The sequence below is a fragment of the Pelodiscus sinensis genome, chromosome 3 (genome assembly GCF_049634645.1).
Source record: "Pelodiscus sinensis isolate JC-2024 chromosome 3, ASM4963464v1, whole genome shotgun sequence".
NCBI lineage: Eukaryota > Metazoa > Chordata > Testudines > Trionychidae > Pelodiscus > Pelodiscus sinensis.
The window spans coordinates 48,134,879-48,157,956 of NC_134713.1; the positions used below are offsets into that span (position 1 = coordinate 48,134,879).

General features: G+C 38.2%; 1 protein-coding gene across 1 annotated transcript in view; it reads right to left on the bottom strand.

Moving 5' to 3' along the window:
• LOC102461967 (protein eyes shut homolog) overlaps positions 1-23,078 on the bottom strand; it is a 190,456-nt gene that overhangs the window by 99,221 nt on the left and 68,157 nt on the right. Inside the window, exons 3-5 of the mRNA XM_014577321.3 lie at positions 11,504-11,697; positions 8,925-9,052; positions 1,663-1,777 (exon numbers count right to left, since the gene is read on the bottom strand). Coding sequence (XP_014432807.3) covers positions 1,663-1,777; positions 8,925-9,052; positions 11,504-11,697 — 437 coding nt within the window. The remainder of the gene's footprint in view (positions 1-1,662; positions 1,778-8,924; positions 9,053-11,503; positions 11,698-23,078) is intronic.

Below are 23,078 nucleotides of genomic sequence, written 5' to 3' on the forward strand. Positions count from 1 at the left end.
TACAAGGAAAAGATGCCTTAAAGCCACCTTTCTCTCCCATTTCATAAGTTATATTGAGCAAAAGTTTAGTGCAACTGAAAATTTTATCCACCATCACTAGTAGGAGCATTCCGTATCAAGGCATATAGAATTGATGCTTTAATTTAACTTATGTATGATATTTTACATTACAGTTTAACTATGACACCTCAAAATGTATATATATACAGTACATTTAAGTTCTGTATGATGTCTTTACATTACAGTTTAACTAGGACACCTCATTTATATATTATATGCTACTAATAAAAAAGTTGTCCAACTAAGTGATTATTGCCAACTAAGGGATAAGATGAAAGTTTCTCTCATGGATTGGTAACCGATTAAAAGACAGAAAACAAAGAGTAGGTATAAATGCTTTCAGTTTTCGGAATTGAGTGAAGTTTGTTCTGGGACCAGTCCTATTCAACATGAAAAAAGGGGTATATAGTGAGGTGATCTAAATAAGCTATTACCAATAAAGAAAGAAATCTTGGAGTAATTGTGGATAGTTTTCTAAAATAACCACTCTATATGAAGCAGCAATCAGAAAAGTGAACAGAATGTTGAGAATCAGTAAGAAAAAGATAGATAATAAGACATCTTGAATAGTATGTGCAGATGTGGTTGCCTCATCTCACAAAAAAGATACATTGGAATTGGAAAAGATTCAGAAAAGTGCAACAAAAATGATGAGGGGTGTGGAATGGCTTCTATATGAAGACAAATTAGTAAGACTAGTACTTTTCCACTTGAAAAAGAGACCTCTAAGGGAGTATGTCACTGAGGTCTAAAAAAAATCATGACTGGTGTAGAGAAAGTAGATAAGGTAGTGCTATTTCCTCCTCATAACATAAGAATTAGAGGCGACCATATGAAAAGAATAGGCATCAAGTTTAAAACATATAAAAGGAAATATTTCTTTTAACAGTGCACAGTCAACCTGTGGAACTCTTTCCCAGAAGATGTTGTAGAAGGCCTAGACTAAAACACAATTCAAAAAAGAACTAGATAAATTCATGGAGCATAGGTCCATCAATGGCTATTAGTCAGGATAGGCCGAAATGGTGTTGTTAGCCTGTTTGTCAGAATCTGGAAATGAACAACAGGGAATGGATCACTTGATGCTTACTTGTTCTGTTCATTCTTTCTTCAGCATCTCATACTGGCCACTGTCAGAAGACAGGTTACTTGAGTAAATGGATTTTTGTTTGGCAATTTTATTTGTGATTAAATTTTGCCTCATGTTAGGTAAAAAAACAAAATTCTACACTCAGTTCAAGAGAGTTTTTTTGTTTGTTTGTTTGTTTGTTATTTTTGTAAATGCTATGACACAAATGGGACTGTTATTTGCATGTTTTTTAACACTAGATCAAAATTATTTATATAACTTTTTTACAATACATATATTGTCAAATCCACTTACCTGATACAGTCCAAAGCATAATCCCAATAGAAAAGTGGTGAATGAAAATCCATATGATTAGAGTTAATCCTTCTTGAATTATTGATTTAAATAAATAGCAAACACATAAATATGCATTTCTCTTCTCTCAGAATAATAAATGCTTTTCAAGTTCTGGTTGGCTGAAGCTTTTATAGTTTGAAGTACTGAATTAGTTTACCATATATTAAATTACTTACACTGAATCCTCCAATTATATTGAGACACAATCCTTCATTCAGACAGTTGATGCTGAGCAGCCTGCAGTAGTCAATTACTTCCTCACAGTTCTTCCCAGTGAATCCTGGCATGCAGCTGCAAATACACCAGTGTATTTAAGAAGACTCAGATTTTAAAAGTTAATTGCATTTAATTCAGTTCCATAATACCATTAAATAATGTTCTTCCGGTAACAAAACAGATATTCTGTGTTAATACAACAAATAAACATGCTTCCAAGAAATTAACAATAAGTTGTTTGATTCTGGATATTTTCACTTCTGCACAGAATTAAAAATAAATCATTAAAAGAAATGCATTTTTTATAGTAGAGCTTAATATTGTCTGGGTAGTTAGGAATAAAATAATCTTTGAGCTAGGATGGTGAACTATATAAAAGAATTTGGAAGCTTTTAGAATAGATGAGTCTATTACTGAGCAGTGGGGAAAATGATGATAAATGAGATTTAGAACCCTCAGCATAGTCTTGCTACACTGATGATTAGTGCACATTAGTCAATAATGAAAAACTTGAGTTTGAAGAAAATGTGGGAAGCTTCTGCAAAGGATAATGACATGACTGCTATTGTGTTTGTTTAATTATAATTATAGATTTTCTTTTAAGAAAGAAACTAGCATTCTGTTCTGCGGTGGCAGTTTAGCTCCATTTTAAGACTATGAAGGAATGGTTAGCTCTGTCATGGTAGAGGAAGCTCTGTGAAGTTCCTATGGCTCACTGTCATATGTTGTCATGAGTAAGGTAAAGTCCTTTTTTATCACTCCTGCCACTTAAAAAAAATCCATACTGAAAAAGGATGAGATTTTCAATTTATATTAACTTAGCATTGTTCAAGAGAGACAGCCAAATATTGGAGAATAAGTCAATATTTAAGAGTTTCATATCTGGCCCAAATTATCAATATATAATATGTGAAAGCCAGATTATTAAATCATTCTTAAATACTGAGAGGGATAATCTTCCTTTGATGTACATGTCATTCTGTTAAATTCACTCCTACAAGCACTTATAACATGCTAAGAAGCAGCTCCTGGTGACAAAGTATAGCAGGGTTGGGAGGGAGTTTATGTGGGCCATGACAGAGGTGGCTGAAATGAAGAATGCTCCCGCAACTCAAGGCTGCAAAGTAATTCATAGGCAGAAGTTAATGAAATTTGCTGAGTTTATATTGGAGGCTATTTTGGTCCCTGTTACAGCCTAGAAACTAGAAACATTAAAGATGACGTAGAGCCATCTTTGTCTCTACTTCTCTTTGGCTGTGCCTCCTGACAGGTGGAGGACAGTCAGGTTCCTCATAGTTCTCCAAATTAAAAAAATAATAGTGCCAAGTCTAGCTTAGCAGTCTATTTAGCCTTTTAACATATAGACAGTAGTAGAGAAAGATACTTTTTCTATAGAATTTTAAAACCAGCCTATAGAATTCTATGTATCAGTGATCAAATTTTTTAAACCAGCCTAGAAAAATTAATAGAAACACTCTACAGTATTGAGTTCTATAAGCTGGTTTAAAAAAATTCCAAAAGGCAGTAAATCTTTCCCTGTTAAACTCAGTAGGACTTTCACATAAAGTGGCAGCATATCCAAATCAAGTCTGGCCAAAATCTTCCCCTCACTTCAAAAATAATACAACAAAAATATTATTTGTCACCCCAAGCAAATAATACAACAAAAATATCAGCTCATCTGATGTAGTGAGTTTTACCCACAAAAGCTCATGATGATACTAAAAATATTTGTTATTACTCTCTAGGGGTGTGTCTGGAGAGCAATGCTATTTTGGGATACTTACAGTATCCTGAAATAACATTTTCCACATCTTGACAGCTTTTGAAATAACGATGTGCTATCCGACATCCCTGTAAACTTCGTTCCTCAAGGATTAAGGGATGTTTTGGAATAGGACTAAAAATTAACTCGAAATAAGCTGTATTGTGCACTGTAGATGCACCCTAAGGGCATGTCTACACTAGAGGTATATCTACACAACGGGACAAGGTCAAATTAAGATTTTCAAATTCAGCCACGTTAATTGCGTAGCTGAAGTTGAAATACCTTAACTCAACTTTTGGCACTGTCCATACTGCAGGAAGTGGAGTTGTTAATTTAGCTCCAGCTCTGTTTGATGTTAGCATATTTAAGTGAAGAGACAGCATATAGTAATACATAGTGATGTTAATATTAGACAAGGCCTTGTCATAAATAGAACAAAAATTAATGTTGAAAGATTTTGTAACTTTGTTAAAGGAACTAGAAGTATCCTTTTTTTCCATGCTGCAATTCTGTAAATGTATTGTTTGTGTGAATGAGAGAAAGAATGTTTTAGGAGAGATAAGTGTGACGACCACTGCATGCTCAAATGGTCAGAGGAGCATCTGGAGACTGAGAAGCACCAAATAATTATGAATTAAGTGAAAGCACACTGAAGACACAAACTGGAGTGAGGCAGATAAACGAACCCTGAAGTCAGTGGCAAGCACCCCTTGATATGGAACCAATAACAACTTTCGCTGGAAGACAACACCCCTGAAGGGTCATCAGCATATGGATATCAAATGACTGTGAGGACAACTTCTTCCCGATAAGCATGTCGTAAGAAGCTTGATTGTGATGCTGAATAATAGATAAAGGCCTGACAAAGCAAAATGCATAGAAGGAAAATCCTATAAAGGATGGGACGTCTTGTATGGTTCTTCGGGTTCTCATCCTGCTAACTTTGGAGCATCAGTATGGACTGGCAAGAACCCGGTTCCTTTCTTGCACCTGACCTATCTGGCCAATAGGTTCAGCCAAGCAATAGATTGGCAACTATTGTGTCAGCACGGGGTGTGTGTGTGTGTGTGTGTGTGTGTGTGTGTGTAAATGCATATGTCACTTTGTTATATTATCAAAACATGCAGCGTATTGCCTTATCTCCCTGAAAAAGATCCTGTGTCCTTCTTTCAAGTATAACAAGGGATTTTTGCCCTTCCTCATGCTCTGAAAATCCAGGGGACTGTTTTACACACCAGTGTAATTGAAGTTGTATCAGCTTGACTACAGACAAAATTTCTTTTCTGACAAGAACAGTACTTAAAATGGCAAATCAGTATTTTTCTTCTGGCAACGTAAAAAGCCTTTGGATATGAAATGAGGAACACTGCAGTTTTCAGTCCAGTCTGCTTAAACAACTGAAGAAGTCGGACGACAAGTCAGATAATAAAGAAATATATATGTCTTGATGAGGACTCTGTGTTACAGTGTACTTTTTCATTAGGGTTTATTCTTTAATTGTGTCCTGTAGATAAAGTCAGTAATACACGTCTGTAAAAAAGAGTGTGAGACAGCATTACTAATATACCTTTAATTTAAAAATTACTTTTGAGAAGTTTAACCATTTATATGGTCTAATATACACATTAATACATTATTATGGTAAGCAATTGTAAAAGATCTTCACTTGTACAATGATTGAGGGTTATTAGTATAAAGTTAAAATTTAAATACATTACCCTGAGCTGATTGTGTGTGAAGGAGAAAATTTCATTTAGAGGATGGGAAATTCCTTTTGAGATGTTTTTTGTTGCCCTGATTCAGCAATAATGTCTGGCTAAAATCTTCCCTTCACCTCAAAAATACCCTCAAATAAATAATACAACAAAAATATCAGCTCATCTGGAGAAGTGAGTTTTCCCTATGAAAGCTCGTGATACTATATACATATTTGTTAGTCTCTAAGGTGCCACAGACACTACATATACTATATACACAAAGCATATTACAGTATTTCAAGCATCAAGATCTGTAATTCTGACAAAGAAGTCTGTCTTACTAGATTTTCTGTCTAATGTTTGTGTCTCAAAATAAATTTGTAAAATGAGTGGGTGCATTCACTCCATTTGTTCAATAACATAGCTACAAGCAAAAATGCAAATATCACTTTGTGGTAACTATTAAAGGCTGAAGTTTAAATGACAAACAGTGAACTCTTTCGCCCTCCTTTTTATTTGTCACCATTGAAAGTTATTATATTTAAGACTGAATCAGGTTGCCATGTATACCTTTACCAGGGTTTTTTTTGTAACACATTTTTTTTTAAATGAACAGCCCTATTAAAGAACTTATTTTATTGATTTGCTTCCAATTATGGTCATAGATCAGGTGAGAGAGGCACAGCTTCTCTTGGTCAACTTAATTGGGCTAGAAGCTGCACAGCATTACTGAGTCAATATAATTGGCCTAGTTATTTTACAAAACTGCCATAGGTTAAGAAATGAGCCCTATTTTTAAAGCTGCCTTTTGCAGTTTCTCTATTTGCCCAATTTACCTAGTGACTCAGGCTTTTAAACAAGCAAGCCAATAACAGACAAAGGAAGTGTAAATAAATGTAAATAAATGTGTGTACATAAAGAAATGTAAATAAATTGAGATAAATAAATAAGGAATTGTAAATAAATAAACTCTCTTTCCTATATTTGTGACATTGTATTGTCCTAGATAACATGAATAATAGAAGCAGATAGTAAGGAAATAATCACAATCTATTGTGATGGATATCCTTGTTCACTGAATATTTGAATTCACTTTAAATTTTGCCATTTAAGAAAAAATACTATTATCAGATTCTTAGTATAAAGTTCTACATGATATAAAAACTGAAACAATGGAATTAGGATTCAAGGTAGTCATACATCATATCTGAAGTGAAGAAAATTAAATTGAACCGATTTGGTAATATGTTTAGAATAGAAAACAGCTGCTTTCCAAGGGAACAAAGGGTAGGTTGATAAAAGCTGAGCATGTGAGGGACAAAGGCAAAAAAAGAAGTTGAGAGTGAGCAGAACTAAATGATGCACTGACAGCTAAAAACAGAAAACTAAAACAAAGTGATGAGATCTTGTGCAAATAAAATATTCATTTGCTAATCTCAATCTCTCTTTTCCTTCACCTGCACTCTTACTCCCTCCTATAGAGAGATCCAAGCACAATGATCTTTTCTTAAATACTCTAGGGTGGCCAATTATTTTCCATATACTGAATTTTGTCCATAAAGATGCTGGAAGCTGACAGCAATTATAAACAATTAATATCTAAAAATATATGGAAAAATACCATTTTGGCCAACTCCTGCACTCATTGCTCAGGACAAATTCCCTATCATGTCACACAGGAGTTTTGCCCAAGACGTACAGGACCAAGCCCTTTGTGTGATGAAAAGTTAAAAGATGAACTGTCTACTGCCACACATATGCTATTTTGCTTACAGTGTTCTACTTTCTATCAATTCATCATTAAAAAGCAATATTTAATTCTCAGTGTTTTATAATCAGGCTTCTCAAACAAGTTTTCAGATGCCTGATGTGTTTGTCTTAATTATTTTTGTATAGTTGCTTTTGCCTATGATACCAAGCTAATATTATGGTTAAACATGTGCAAAGCGTGCAAACAGTAGGGTGAAATCTTGACTACACTGAAATCAATGAGAGTTTTAACAGTGTTTTACCCTGAATAGTCACTAGCCCAAATCAAATACGTGTGAAGCTGGCTTAGGTAATCAACTGGTCAGTGAGACTTATTTGGTGCCTTTTGTTCACAGTCCACCAAGAAGTCTGTTACAGACTCCAGCTGCAGCTCTTTATCTCAGTCTATAGACACTCATGCGTCTAGTTCTGGAGTTTCTAGGTGCAAGCATTACTGTAATGGCCAAGATGGTGACTATTATACCAGTATAAATGTAATGGGCTTAAAGTGCAGCAAGGGAGGTTTAGATTGGACATTAGGAAAAAATTCCTAACTGTCAGGGTGGTCAAATATTGGAATAAATTGCCAAAGGAGGTGGTGGAATCTCCCTCTCTGGAGATATTTAAGAACAGGTTAGATAGACACTTGTCAGGGTTGGTGTAGACGGAGCTTGGTCCTGCCTTGAGGGCGGGGGGCTGGACTCGATGACCTCTCGAGGTCCCTTCCAGTCCTATGATTCTATGATCAGTTCACTAGAGGGAGATTTTTTTCAACTGCTGGGTCTCTCATTGTTATTTTTCTTTAACTATATGTTACCCACAATTGCTTTTGCATATAACATTTTTAATCTAACCATGCACACATAAGAAAACATAGAGACAACTGTTTTAAAGATACAACCTATGTTTTTGGAATAAGTTCATTTTATATTCATTTTTTTAAAATGTAAGCTTCCAGAATCCTTTTAGACTGTTTTAGAAACATGGGTGTATTATGTAATGGATTGTATATGAAATAGTGTGTTCTAAACAGCTTCTTGATGCTAGCTGTTAGTGTACAAATGACCACAGTGTGTGTCCCATTCATCTCAGCTTGCTAGATCTTCCCAGAACTATATATCAATTATGTTCTCTTTTCCTCTTTGGGGAGTTATATTCAAAGCCCTACAAATGTATTTTAAACTTTTCTACTGTGAATCTTTTTCTGATGGACTAAAGCACTGTGGTTCTATACGTCTGTTATGTCATGGGCATGCTCATTCTAAGTTAATTTGTAGTATGTATGTTTCAGGCTTTTATGTACCCCAGGTTTTAATTCTCAGCTTTTATGAATACTGTAAATTTGTGAGGTTGTTTACTACACTTGAATAATGCTCAGCAGAACCTACTTTAAGGCAGCAAGATAAAAGTCAAGCAAGTGTGAAGAGTACAAATTGTACTTCTTAATGGTGTGAGAAAATAGCCATAAAGCTATTTAAAATGGCTGGAATTATAAGTCCATATATCTGGGTCACGTCTGTCATTTGCAAATAGATGCTTTTTTAGTATAGCCCTATTTAAATAAAGTAATATTTTAATATGTTGGTTAAAGAATCCAGTTGAGAACTACTAAAGTAGAGAACTACTAAAATCTATGAATTAGGAATGTCTTAGTCTTTTGAAAGATAATATAATCATCACACATACTGAATATGAGTAGTATTTCCGAAATTTAATTGTCTCACTAGTCTCCAGTTTGTTAGGAGTTATTTATTTTATCATTCCAAATTCAAGAAGAAACAATTTATAACTTCTTCTATAGCTTTAGATCTATTTTAGGACTTTTTCAAACATTTTTTTTAAATTACTAAACCTCATATCATATAGTACCAAATCATTAAGGGGAAGCTATTAAAATGAAAATTTAGTTTTCTGTGCTCTTTGTGACTAAGGATTTCTTTTTGCAATCAGCTGTATATCATCAAGTGATACAGTGAAGTACAGAAATAAATTCATTTCTTTATCTTACCAGCAATAATAGCTGTGCTGCTGATCTACACAAGTAGCATTATTTAAGCAGGGTGATAACTCGCATGGTCTCAACACGTTGTCACAGAACTTGCCAGTGAACATTGGCAGACAAATACAGGTCACATCCTATGGAAATGAGAGAAATTGGAAAAACATTTTTGTCACATTCTAGGCAATGTAAAAATTCTTTCCTTTTATTGCAGTAGAGGTCCTGAGTAGGTCTGGGCCCCACTATACTCAGCACTATACAAAGGCAGAATAAAAGTCAGTCCCAGCTGCAAGTAGCTTACTATCATAATTTAAGAAAGGGGAAGCAGACCTATATGCCTCCCAGCACAGATTATGCAAGAACTGACTTTGTTGATTGAAATCACACCAGCTCTGAATTTGCCTGACTTTATGATGTCACTATTGGTTCAAGCAGAAGGAACATTGAGTTTGTATAGTTTTTCTCATCTTCTATGTTTGCTCTTCTGTGAAAGTCTTGATTTAAGCTATACAAACAGTAACGTCGCACCACAGAAAACAACCCCAAAAAGAGCAGTAGAAATTTAATATGTTTGGAAGGTGCCAAATTATTATGAATTTATATGAATTTTTGTGGTAAGCATGAGTTTGGTGTGGCTTGGGATGCCTGAATTAGCTAAAGGATTTTGGGAGCAGGATTTTCTCAGCATCAGACAGTTGATGTGGAAATTTACTAAAAGTGCTGAAATTGAACTTGATAGTTAATTGAGATTCCAGCTGTGTCTGAGACTAAGTCCACACTGTACTTCTTTTTTGGAAAAAGGTAAGAAAATTGCACTCTGCAATTTGCGTACCTTTTTCTGATTTTTTTTTTGGAAGAGGCTTTTCCAAAATTTGTCCTGTCTACATTGGGCCAAATTTCAGACAAAATCTCTTCTTTCTGAAGAGCCTTTTTTCCTTGTGAAACGAGGTTTACAGGGCTTCCGAAAGAGTGCATCTACTCTTCTGCAAAAAAATGTTGGTATCCCGGAAAAACTTCATAGAGTAGATATAGCCTGAGTTTAAATATGGGACTTTGAAATGTCAGCTGATCGACCAGATCACAAAGTAAGGAAAACCTGTAATAAAATGCCCAGGATATATTTCTGGAATATGTGATCCCCTTTGAAAACAAAAAGGTATAAATACGAAGCAAATTAAATCAGCTAGTTAGTTCCCCAATTAACATTGGAAGAAATCCATGACTCTGTAAGACAGAGGGTCCCAGGGTAGCCCAAATACTGATATAAGGAACTTTTGTAGGATTTTTGAACCAGAATACCAAAGCGTAAGTCTAGATTACAGGCTTTTGTCGACAGAAGTTTTGTAGACAGATACTGTCGACAAAGCATCTGTCAACAAAGAGTGTCTAGACTACAGCCAGTTCTGTCGATAAAGCTAGTCAAAACTCTGTTGACAAAAGGCGTTATTCCTCATAGAATGAGGTTTACAGCCATCAACAAAACTGCTGAGTTCTGTCGACGTTATGTTGACAGAAATCGGTGGCAGTGTAGGCGCAGGTATAGTTTTGTCGACAAAAGTCCACTTTTATCAACAAAATCCTGTAGTCTAGACAAATCCTAAGCGAGAAAGACATTTTATAGTAAACAATATTTTGGTATTGACATTCTGATCTCTATATTTCTAATACAATATTATCTACTTGTATTTTGATTTGGGTTTATTACTGAAAAGAAGACAGTGTTGGCATTATTGTTTTTTTTTCACAGACAGTTATAGTAGCATCAGCACATAGTCTTATTGTAATCTTAGGTGAACAGATACATATAGTTATGTATTGATGTAAAATAAACTACTGAATCGCACCTCACAGTTAACGGATTTTACAAAATGTATAAGTATCTTGCTTATACATTCATAAAAGACTCAAAACCCAAAAGTACAGGATATTTAGACAGATAGGCACAAGATATCTATTCAGTTACATATGTAGACATTTATAGGTGTGTGTCACAGACATTCAATATATAATGATTTAGTCACAGGGGTTGTGGAAGTCATGGATTCCATGACTTCCAGTAACAGCCATGATTTTAGCCTGTGTTTCTCTGGAGCTGAAGGGTCCCCTTCCATCTGTGGGATCTGGGAGCTCTGGGGTACCCCTGACATCATGGGCAGCCCCCAGAGCTTCAAGCTACCTCAGGTGGCACTCCTGGCTGTCACAGGTAGTGGGGACCCTAGATCTCCTGCTGGTAGGGGTACCCTGAACCTCCCAGCTTATGCAGATGGTAGGGGCCCCTCAGCTTCCAGATGTGGACTGCGGGGGATGCTGTAATTCCAATATCCAATCCATGGTAGGAGTCCCCTCAGTTTCTAGCTGCCATGCAGATGCCGTGTTGCAGGGTGTGTGGGGACCCATAGATCCCCATTTTGCCACAAATATTTTTAGTAAAATTTACGGACAGGTCACTGCCTCTGTGAATTTATTTTAATTGCCTGTCACTTTTACTATAATATCCATGATGACATCTTAGCTTTACTCAAAAGCGCCATATAGATGGACAATATGATGTGAATTTTTCTTAGTATTTGTATGACATTTAGACTTACATTTGACATATCAATGCAGGTAGCTCCATTCTGACATGGCCTTGAAGAACATTCATTGACATCTGCTTCACAGTCATGGCCAAAATATCCGGCCAGACATTCACAAACATATCCATGTTCATTATTCTGGCATATTCCCCCATTCAGGCATGGCTGCGAAATACAATGTTCAACAGGCTCTTCACAAAATGGACCTAAATGAAATAAGAAAAAAGTTAGATGGGATATACTGAGAATATTGCCCATCATAGATTCTAAAGCCAGAAAGGTATGCTATGGTAATCTAATCTGACCTTGTGTATAAAAGCCCATAATATTTCCAAAAAATAATTCACGGATAATATTTTTTAGAAAAAAAATGTCAGTGATGGAGACTCCATCATGATTGTTGGTAAATTGTTCCAATAGTTCATTCATTTTACCATTAAAAATATAATCCTTATTTCCAGTCTGAATGTGTCTAACTTCAGCTCCCAGCTACTGGATTGTATTATATCTTTCTCTGCTAGATTGAAAACCTCATTATTAATTATTTGTTTCCTAGGCAGATGCTTACAGATTGCCATGAAGTCATACCTTGCCCTTTTCTTTGTTAATCTAAATACACTGAGTTCCCTCAATCTAGTAATATGAAGCATGAATTCTAAAATTAATCATTCTTTATGATTCTTTCTTAACATTCTCCAATTTCTCAACATTATTCTTGAATTGTGGACACCAGAGAATTCAAGCAGCAGTTGTACCAGTTTCAAATATGCATAAAAATAACTATGTGGATCCTACTTGAGAATACCCAATTTATGTATTCCTGAACCATTATAGCTGTCTGGGACACCATTTCACACGGAGAGCTCCTGGTGAGCAGACTAGCCACCATGACCCCCAAATTATTTGCATTCAGTTCCTCTTAGGATAGAGTCTCCCATGCCATAACTATGCTTACATGCTTTGTTCCTCGTGTACAGTTTTACATTTGGTCATGTTAAAAGACCAACTGTTTGTGTCCATTCTACCAATTGATCCAGACCTCTCTGGATTAGTTACCTGACTTCTTCATTGTTAATCATTCCTTGATTTTTTGTGTCATCTGCAAACTTTATCAGTGATGATTCTATATTTTTTCCAGGTTATTGATAAAATGTTATAGTGTAGGTGAAAGAACCAATCTCTGATGGATCCTACTGGAAACTCACATGTTTCATAAACATCTGCTTGTAACCTTGTGCTCCCACTGTCTGTTTTTAACATTCACTGAAACGCATACTAACACACTTATAATAGTCATCAAATGTGTGTATGAGATGTAGTGAAACTTATGAGCAACTTTATCTACTGATATACAACTTGTTCTACAGCTGCCAGAACAAATATTTTGCAGTAAAACTTGAGCTTGCAGAAATAGGGCTAAGCCATGTTTGCCTTCCTTTCACCTACTCTCTTTGGCTTCATTGAAGCCATTTGTTTCAGTAGGTGAAAACACTGGTCCAATTGCTTTAGGAAATACTAATTTATTTTCCTAACTACAGATAATATCCAGTGAAACCTTGGCTGTAGATTTTCTTTTCCTCATCACCATAGTAACTGAGCTATAGAAGGACATCTTTCTAAGAAAGGTAAAAGTACATTGCAACACATAACATCCAAAGCTTACAAATGGAGATGAGGTAACCAAAAATGACAGCATTCTAGCAGCATGATGCAATCTCTAAATGGACAGTATCAGCACATATATAAGGGAACATTTGAATCACCAAATTCAGGGGATTGACCATTTATCTTCCATTATTATATTAAATATTGTACTTCCATCTTACACTTTATTATAATATGCTCTTGAAGCACTCAAAGATGACTTAGTTTTGGAAGCAGGCAGAGGTTACAACTCAATGCTTATCATAATGAACTTCTCTTCAGCTTTAGATTAAGCTGACATCAGGGTGCTCTTGATTGACTTACACAACAAAACTGAAGTAAATAACATAGAACTATCTTGTCTTTAATCATTCCTCCCAAAGGGAACCCAAAGAGTAGAGCTCTACTATTCAAAATAACTGTATTCTTGGGCTGCTCCCACACTTGTCCCAGCCCATGCTTCCTCTATGAAAGCCTGCATGTGGTGCATGTCTTTGTATGCTGATGCTGCCCAACTACTGACTCAAAATTCTCTCATGGGCCACTGGATCTCCTTAACAGATACTATGGAAAAATACCTCACAAGCATTTAAGCTCATAACTTCCATTGTTTTCAGTTATTGTTAGAGGCTCGTGAAGCAAGGTTTTCAGGAGCGGTCTGTGACGGGGGGACTCACCCCCGCACTAACAGAGGCAGGATCCACAGCCCCGGACCCCGCGTGGAAGATCAGGGGGCGCCGGGAAGCCGGCGCAGCGTGGCAGGGCAGCCAGCAGAAGCGGAGAAAACTAAAATGGCGGGTGCGCATGTGCCCAATAGGCAAGAGGCTAGCGGGGGGGGGGGGCGGTAGGACCCAGGGAGACGGCGGCGGCCCCAGGAAGGGCGGGGGTGGGAGGAACGCCGAGCGGGAAGTTTAAAAGCAGGGAGAAAGAGACAGGAAGGGGGGAGGCAAGCGGAGAGCAGGGGAGATTCTGCTCTCAGCCTCCTCCGCAGGACGGACTGCGGGACCAGCAGGGGACCCAGCCCGGAGAAGACCCGGAGAGGAGCCGGCCGACGGGGGCAGCCGAGGTGGCCCGGACAGGGCAGACGGGGAGCCCTGCACTAGGAGCAGTGCCGGACCAGCCAGCGACCCGGAGCAGCGGTGCGGTGGACACGGCGCCAGGAGAAGCCGCCGGGGGGGCGGCGAGGACGTGAGGGAGGGACTGTCAGGCGTGGACCGTGGGGACGGCGCATTAGAAGCCGGGAGCAGGGGCAGATCAGGGTAGTGCCCCTTGAGCTGGAGGAGACCCCAGGGCTCTAGTAGGCCACCCGGTTACACGGTCGACAAAGGCTTCCCTTATCGACTGCACCGCATCTAGACTGCGTGCTGTGCCGGATCAGCTGATTGTCGGCACAGTGTGGCAGCCATTTTTATTTTAATGAAGCGGGGATTATTTAAATCCCCGCTTCTTTCACTATGCCGAGTAAACTATTTTATATGGCTCCATCAACAGAGCCATGTAGTCTAGACGCACCCCCAGTGACAAAAATTGACAAGAAAAAAATGATTGACTAGACACTATTCCCTTCTCTGGAGGCATCCAGGCCCAGTTGTCAGCTTCTTCAGAAGGGACAAAGAAATTCAGAGCAAACTATACTTACATGTCTATTCAAGAGTAAACTATATTTACATTAATATATCTACTCTGCATAGGTGTCTAGCAGACAGGAGTTGTATAGCTCCAAGTAATCAGCTTTGGCTGGTGTTGGGTTACAAATCACTTTAGTATTGAGGGGTCACCCTCAGCTGATTGGAACTTGCTAAGCTAGGGGACTGGATGCCATACATCTGTGAAAGCAAGAAGAGAGTGGAGAGTTGTCCTAGCCAGAAGGTGTGGACTCTTGCCAAAGTTTCCTGGTCTGGTTTAACCTGTTTCTGCCCACTGTTCAAAGATAGAGCTACATTATGCTTCAGTAGGAGTCTTTTTGTTATATCAAAGTGCTCAAATAAGAGCTGAATTCACTTGTGGTGGGACAGTGGTTTGTCTGGCCTGCAAAGAGATGAAAATCACTATGAGAATGATGGGCAAAGGTCACAGCAGAGAGAGAAGTGGCACAAGGTGACTGACAGATAGCGAATAAGCAGCTGGAGAGTTGGAAAACAGAATGAGCCGTTAGCAAGGCAGCAAGGAACCATAGCTGGTGGAGAGGAACCATGGTTGCCAGAGTGCCCAGCGGCAAGGATAAGTGGCTGATGGGGCAGTCAGCCAGACTGAGATGTTAGATCAAGCAAGGTGCTTTCTTCTCAAAGTGGGAGGTGAAATCACACAGATACCCTGAATACACCTCTGAACCCTGAATCTTCACTGATCTAGGACAACCACTGTGAGCAGGCTATGGAGAGGGAGAAAAGAGAAGTGTAGAAAAGGAATTTGTTGTTGTAGAACTCAAGAAAATGAAGTAGAAAGAACTGCCCTATGCACTCGGGGCTGGGTGTCCTGCCTACAATTTTCTGATGATCATTTTGCTTGTGGAATTTTCCATAATTAATATTGAGTGACTTCCCTCTTTTCATTGAAAGTTTATTTTCCACACTCAGACCCTGTGCTTGCCAGTTCTGTGTTATATTGAACCTGGAAATGGTTACTGCTGGCTCCACTGGCACCAAGGTAATATTTAGGAGGGGGAGATCATTGAGCATCCTGGATCAGTACCTTTCACAAGCACATCTTGAGTGATTAAGTTGGGGAAACAATTGTGTTCATATTTTTGGGAAATCAGAGTTTGTATAATGTCAGGTTTGTTGGCCCCTGAATTAGAAGCTGAAGTGAATGAATAGACAAAAGCACTTGGAACAAGTATTGGAAAGGGCTGCATTGTTCCATGCTATGTCAAGCCCCTAATGTAAATTAAGGTTATTTACTAGGGGGTCCCATCATAATACCTGGGGAAGAAGAAGTTTTTACCCTGGTTGGAACAAACTACTGAAATACTGAAGGGCTGTGTCTACACTGGCCGCAAGTAATTGCGCAAGAACACTGACATTCTAATGTATAAAATCAGTGCTTCTTGCGCAAATAATCTGACGCTCCTGCTTAGGGTTAAGCCCTCTTGCGCAACTGTTCTTGCGCAAGATGCCAGTGTAGACAGGCAACGTTAATTTCTTGCGCAAGAAAGCCCGATAGCTAAAATGGCCATCGGAGCTTTCTTGCGCAAGAGAGTGTCTACACTGGCATGGATGCTTTTGTGCAAAAGCACATCTCTTGCACAAAGGCACATTCCAGTGTAGACGCTCTCTTGCACAAATACTTTAACGCAAAAACTCTTGCATTAAAAGTATTTGCGCAAAATAATGCCAGTGTAGACGTAGCCAAGAAGTGGGCCATACCTGATGTAGAAAAGCAAAGATATCTAGTAGAGAGTCTCAGGGGCTCAACATAACATGTGATCCTTACCCCGATGCTCGCTTACCCTGGAGTCAGAGTGAGGGACTGCTTAGAGGCCCTTAATCACATCTTTGGGAGTGTAGAGAGTTCCGAGGCCATTTATTACAATTTCCTTAATTCCTGAAAGCACAGAGGTGAGACACCCTTTATAAGGAAGCTGGAGAAACTGCTTCAGACAGCTGTCCAGAGGGGAGCAGTGAGTGCTGAGCATATGGGCAGACCAGACTGGCTCAAATTATAAGAGGAAATCAGTATCAGAACCTGATTCTCCTTCACCTCCTGTTAAGAGACCAAGAATACCCCCAAAATTACTCCTAACTGATTAAACAAGTTAGAGTTGGAGGAAGAAAGGCAGGCTGCCAGTGGGTTTTGGAAGCCCAATCATTTGAGCCAGCCAGAACAGCATCCCTGGTGAACAGATAATGTTCTGATGGTGAGCACCAGAGAGGAAATAACATTGACTTAGCTAAGACTTCCAGGCATAAGGAATCTCTGGCTTAGGTGATGGGAAGTCATCTTAGAACCATTTTAAGCACATGATTACTTTTTGAATTTAAGTGCAATCCAAGATCTACCTCAAATATAAATACCCTTCCTAGCCCTTCTCTGAGGCCCCAACCCTTCTCACTCCATCCTCCCACTCTTGCCCATCCTTACTCACTTTCATCAGGTTGGGATGCGGGCTTTTGTCTTGGATTAAGGGAGATGGAGTGTGAGGGGCTCTGAGCTGCTCTTGGGGCAGGCAGTTGGGATGTAGGAGGGGGTTCTAGGTAAGCTCTGGGATGGCATTTGGATGCAGGGGTGCTCAGGCCTAGGACAAGGGCCTGGGATGCAGGAAGGGGTTCACGACTGGGATAGGAGTTCAAGATGTAGGTTCCAATTGGCCACTGCTGGTAGCTCCTAGTTGGTGGTTCAGTGGGGCTAAGTGTTGTAATAAAAATAAGAAACCTGGGAGAGCAAGTATATCCTCCTGAAACTCACAAATAAGTTTATGCCTTTGACATTCACCATCAAAACATGCTGGACACCTTCACAAATGCAAAGTAAGTTATTGTGCATAGCATTGGTAAAAACAATGGAAATATACTTGCTATGCAATTGTTAAAACAATGAAAAGATTTAAGAATAAATCTTCATAAAATCAAGTCAAGGAAGACAAACTGGAGGGAGGGCAATTTTATTTATGCAACAAGAAACATTGATACAACCTGCAAGTATAGCAGGAAAATGTTTAAAAGTCCAAATAATCAAAGGCTCAAATATCAAGGTCATTAGATTGGTATCAATAACTGGATAGATTGCTTCATGATCTTTTTCTATGTATGGATATTAATGAGAGGCTAAAGGCCCAAACCACAAAGATGTTGTGCACAAGTTACACTCATAGAACTCAACAGAAATGGAAGGTGGTCTGGTCCTCTCAAGATCCGGCCCCACATTTCAATTAAAGGGAGGAACTGATGTTTGTATCAAAATTTTCATTAGTGTTAGATATTGTGTGATTAGCCATCTAAAGCAATAATTGGTCTTTCAAAAATTGTCCAGGTAACCAATATAACATCAAAAAGCATTATTAAAGTTATTAAACTCTAATCTGTAAACAACATAATTAGCAACTTAAATGATTTTAGTGTCACTTAAGGATAAAAAAGAAATTATAGAGTGTATCAGTGGCTGGATTCATTGAGGCTATTTAGCACATTTAAAGCTTATTTAATTTATTTCAATGAAATAATATTACAAATTCTTATAATGCAAACATCAGTGAACAAGAAAGAGCATGTTGCAGAGCAAAGAGAAAACCTCATATGCATTATTTTGAGTAATTGAAACTTGTTTCCCAGCATCTTTTTGTTATATACATGTTTGAGGTGGGGAGGTGGGGGAATAAAAATGAACACTGATTCCCTGATAGTCTTCACAAGTTTTACTATCAAACTCTAATGAAATTCCATTGTTAATGGACATACCTGATACATCTAAAAGCATATTGGGCAGCACATAGTAGATTACGATCATAGGGTATGTCTACACTACCCCGCTAGTTCGAACTAGCGGGGTAATGTATGCATACCGAACTTGCTAATGAAGCCCGGGATTTGAATTTCCCGGGCTTCATTAGCATAAAGCCGGCGCCGCCATTTTTAAAAGCCGGCTAGTGCGAACCCCGTGCCGCGCGGCTACACGCGGCACGGGCTAGATAGTTCGAACTACGTAGTTATTCCGAACTATCTGTACGCCTCGTGGAACGAGGCGTACAGATAGATCGGAATGGTTACGTAGTTCGAACTATCTAGCCCGTGCCACGTGTAGCCGCGCGGCACGGGGTTCGCACTAGCCGGCTTTTAAAAATGGCGGCGCCGGCTTTATGCTAATGAAGCCCGGGAAATTCAAATCCCGGGCTTCATTAACAAGTTCGGTATGCATACATTACCCCGCTAGTTCGAACTAGCGGGGTAGTGTAGACATACCCATACTGCATAGTGTCCTACACACGTAGGGTACAGAGTTACTAAACAAAATAAAGCCATTTTTATTTTTAATAGAAATCACAGTTGGGAGTCTGTTTATACAGCCAATTGTGCTCGCCAATTGAAATGCATATTCATAAAAAACCTCATTCTAAACTATTATGTTTTTGTTTTAATATAATTTCACTAAATTTATGTTCTCAATCCTCTAATGCAGGGGTTCCCAAACTTTTTGACATGGGGACCAGTAAATCCATTCACGAGCTTTTGGAGGACCGGTAACATTCATTTGCATATTTGTATATTCAATAAGAAAGTGATGAATATTCAAAGAAATTGTTTCTGGTCCTCCCAAAGCCCCCAGTGTCAATGTTAGCAAAGCTTTTGATACAGTCACCCACAATATTCTTGCCAGCAAGTTAAGGGAATATGGATTGGATAAATGGACTGTAAGATGGATAGAAAGCTGTCTAGATCAGGGTTTCCAAACTTTTTACTTTAGTTGTAACCCGTTTTTTTTTCTTTCAGTACTGTCTTTTGCAGCCCTAAAATATAAATGCATATAAAAAAATGAGAGGCTAAAGGCCCAAACCACAATGAATAAATTTTCAATGTTTTATCCGGCTGCATCCTCCACCCAGCCTGGGCCAGCACTGCTTTTGCCACCCACCCGGATCTCCACGGGAGAGCTGCGCTGCTCCCAGCCCTGCTTTGTCCACCTGCCCGCCTGCCCGGATCTCCACCAAGACAGCCCCACTGCCCTCAGCACTGCTTCCCGGTGGCCAGTTCTTCCCTTCTTCCTTCCAGGCCACCCTGCTCTGCTCCCCTCCCGGCAGCCATGCTGAGGCCTAGTATTTTTTTCCCGGGCCATGGCCCATAGTTTGGAAAATGCTGCTCTAATGAAATGCTAAGATTTCTGAAGCAGTTATGGATAAAATAATGTATGTTAGGAAACTGCATATGTTGCATCTGGTGTGAATTTATTTAATCTATATTTTCATGAGGAAGAAGCAAATGTATTGCAATCTGAGCATCCTAAAGGCACTACCTAGAAGGAGAGAATTTTGCTTTTTATTTAAATGAAATAACTGGTTGCTAGGAGCTTTGCTCAGGGACCAAAAATATACAATAGGCAATAAACAAGATGAAGTCTGGGAATGAAGTACTGCAGGGGTATGTCTACACAGTGGCATGTATCTCAAAATTAGCTGCGTAATTTGTCCTAAGCAATCTGTGTTATCTTATTTTCGAAATAGTTTATTTTGAAATTTGGTACTGCCTGCACAGCTCTAATTTCAAAATAAATTGCTATTCTGGTGTCTTCCTTAATCCTCATGCAACAAGGTTTACAGGAAGCCACAATAAGAACCATGTTATTTCAAATGTATTTTGAAATAACAGGTGTGCTGTTGAGACACGCAGAACGCTATTTCGGGATAACAGATATTGTCCCAAATAGAGGTGCTGTGTAGACGTACCCAATGTGAATTAACTGCTCAGATTATTTTAATATTTTCATAATTTCAGTTACACTAGCCTCTTAATTTAAAAAACATATATCATATCATCATTTATTTTCAACTATTCATCTAATAATTTTACATTCAGAGCTGTTTAAAAACTAATTCTAAAGTCAGGTTTCTATATTCTGAGAAAGATCAAGATTCAGTCAATTAAGTGAAAGTATTTTTGTAATTAAACTAATCCCTAATTGCATAGCTCAATTAACAATTCAGTGCTGTTAGCCTAATCCAGTTCACTCCTATCTGTTTTTGTTTTCATGAGTTTAATTTAATGCTCTCTTAATTATCCATGATAAATATTTGTTTATGAATTAAATGAGTTAAGACATGTTTTAGCTTCTCCAAATATAAACAAAAAGCACCACAAATTCATTGTTGTCTGAACCTATTTTTGAACATAAATGATAATTGGATGATCAAAACCATATATGAGTTCCATAGATAAAGACTGAAAATCAGTCTTATTGGCATAATTCCAGTTAAATCAGTGTAGATGCCAATTTATAACATTTGGGCCTATGTAAATATAGCAATATAAAATTGAATTCAAGGAAATAACTTTCCATAATTATGGTTTGTGCTAGACACATTTGAAGAAAATATAATTTGTATTACTAAATGCTTCATTTAGAGATGAATAAATTCTTCGCATTGTTTTTTTTAATAGTCTTGTTAAAAAGCTGGTAATTTGTCAGCAAAGTCAACATTGTTCATATTTTGTGAAACTATCCATTATATAGTTCTTAATTTTTATTGAAATTGTTATTGAGATTTTTCACTTACCAAAAAGCATTTTTAAATTGAAAATCAATACATTAAAATGTTAAAAATTCCCGTTTGTTGATACAACACACTATTCCCATAAAAATTACTCTAACCTAAACAGGTTCTCCTTCTCTTTTCAAACTCTGAAACATACCATTCCCTTCATTGTTTCACTAAAAGGCTCACCTTTTGGAATATGACTACACTTACCTTACCTATTAATCAAAATTAAGCATCTTGATGGAATTATACTGGAGAAACTTGAGAATACTAGCAAACTTTTCCCCCTTATTTTAATCCTTCCTAAACTCTGATAAAGACTAGGATAATCAAAGTAAACAGAACAAGCCACATTCTGACCTTGCTTCTGCTCCAGTGTGTCACTGAGACAATCTCTGTGCACAGTAATAATTTGCAAAAACCTAGGATAGAATGTATTTAGTCCAGGAGCACTGCCAGGCTGATGAAAGTTAACCCATTCTAATGCCACCTTTTAAATCTTTTGCACTACTATTCCTTTCTTCTAAAAGAGTAATATCTTTAGATTTTGCTAAAATTGCTACCAACTAATAATCACATGGAATTGACTTCCCTTCTCTCAAATAATATATGCATCTTACATGGTCCTAATATCATATATATGTGCCATGTGATTATTAGTTGGCAGCAATGCTAGCATCATCTAAAGAAATTGCTCTTTTAGAAGAAAGGAATAGGGCTGCAAAAGAAATCTAGATTTAAATGGTGGAATTAGCATGGGTTAGCTTTTATATATATTCAAGGATTGCCAATGAGTCTATCTTTGTTTATTTCTTTCATAATGATTTAGCTGAATCTGTAAACCTCATATTTAATTCTTACATAAATCTACAAATGTGATTGTTCCTCCCATACTGTATGAGATTGTCTTATGTATACAAATTTGTATAATTTGAAGATACTTTGGACAAAATACCTCATATAACCTACGAATTTTAAGGTTACAGTTGCTGGATCTGTATATCTTATTTTGGTGGATGTGTCATTCTTATACGTACAATTGGAAGCATGGGGTATAGAATGATTTTTCATTTAAATGTGCAAATGAAAACCATGAGAGGGTGTTTCCGGTACTTGGATATGTCAATAACTGGGGGTATGTCTACACTACCCCGCTAGTTCGAACAAGCGGGGTAATGTAGGCATACCGCACTTGCAAATGAAGCCCGGGATTTGAATTTCCCGGGCTTCATTTGCATAAGCGGGGAGCCGCCATTTTTAAATCCCCGCTGCTTCGAACCCCGTACAGCGCGGCTACACGGGGCTCGAACTAGGTAATTCGGACTAGGGTGCCTATTTCACGAGGAGTAACGGTAGTTCGGAATAGGAACCTAGTCCGAACTACCTAGTTCGAGCCCCGTGTAGCCGCGCTGCACGGGGTTCGAAGCAGCGGGGATTTAAAAATGGCGGCTCCCCGCTTATGCAAATGAAGCCCGGGAAATTCAAATCCCGGGCTTCATTTGCAAGTGCGGTATTCCTACATTACCCTCCTAGTTCGAACTAGGAGGGTAGTGTAGACATACCCTGTGTGATCAACTTAATGACTTGATAACAGCCTGGTTTTGTCTCTTAAGATAGAGCAGTGGTTGTTCTTGGAAAGACATTTGGCCAAAACCAACTTATACTCTTATACTAGTTTAACCAAGTAATTTTCTATGGAAGGGGGGAATGTAGAAACAAAGCCACCTCTCCTCCCAAAGCGCCAGAGGAGCTGAAGGAGAA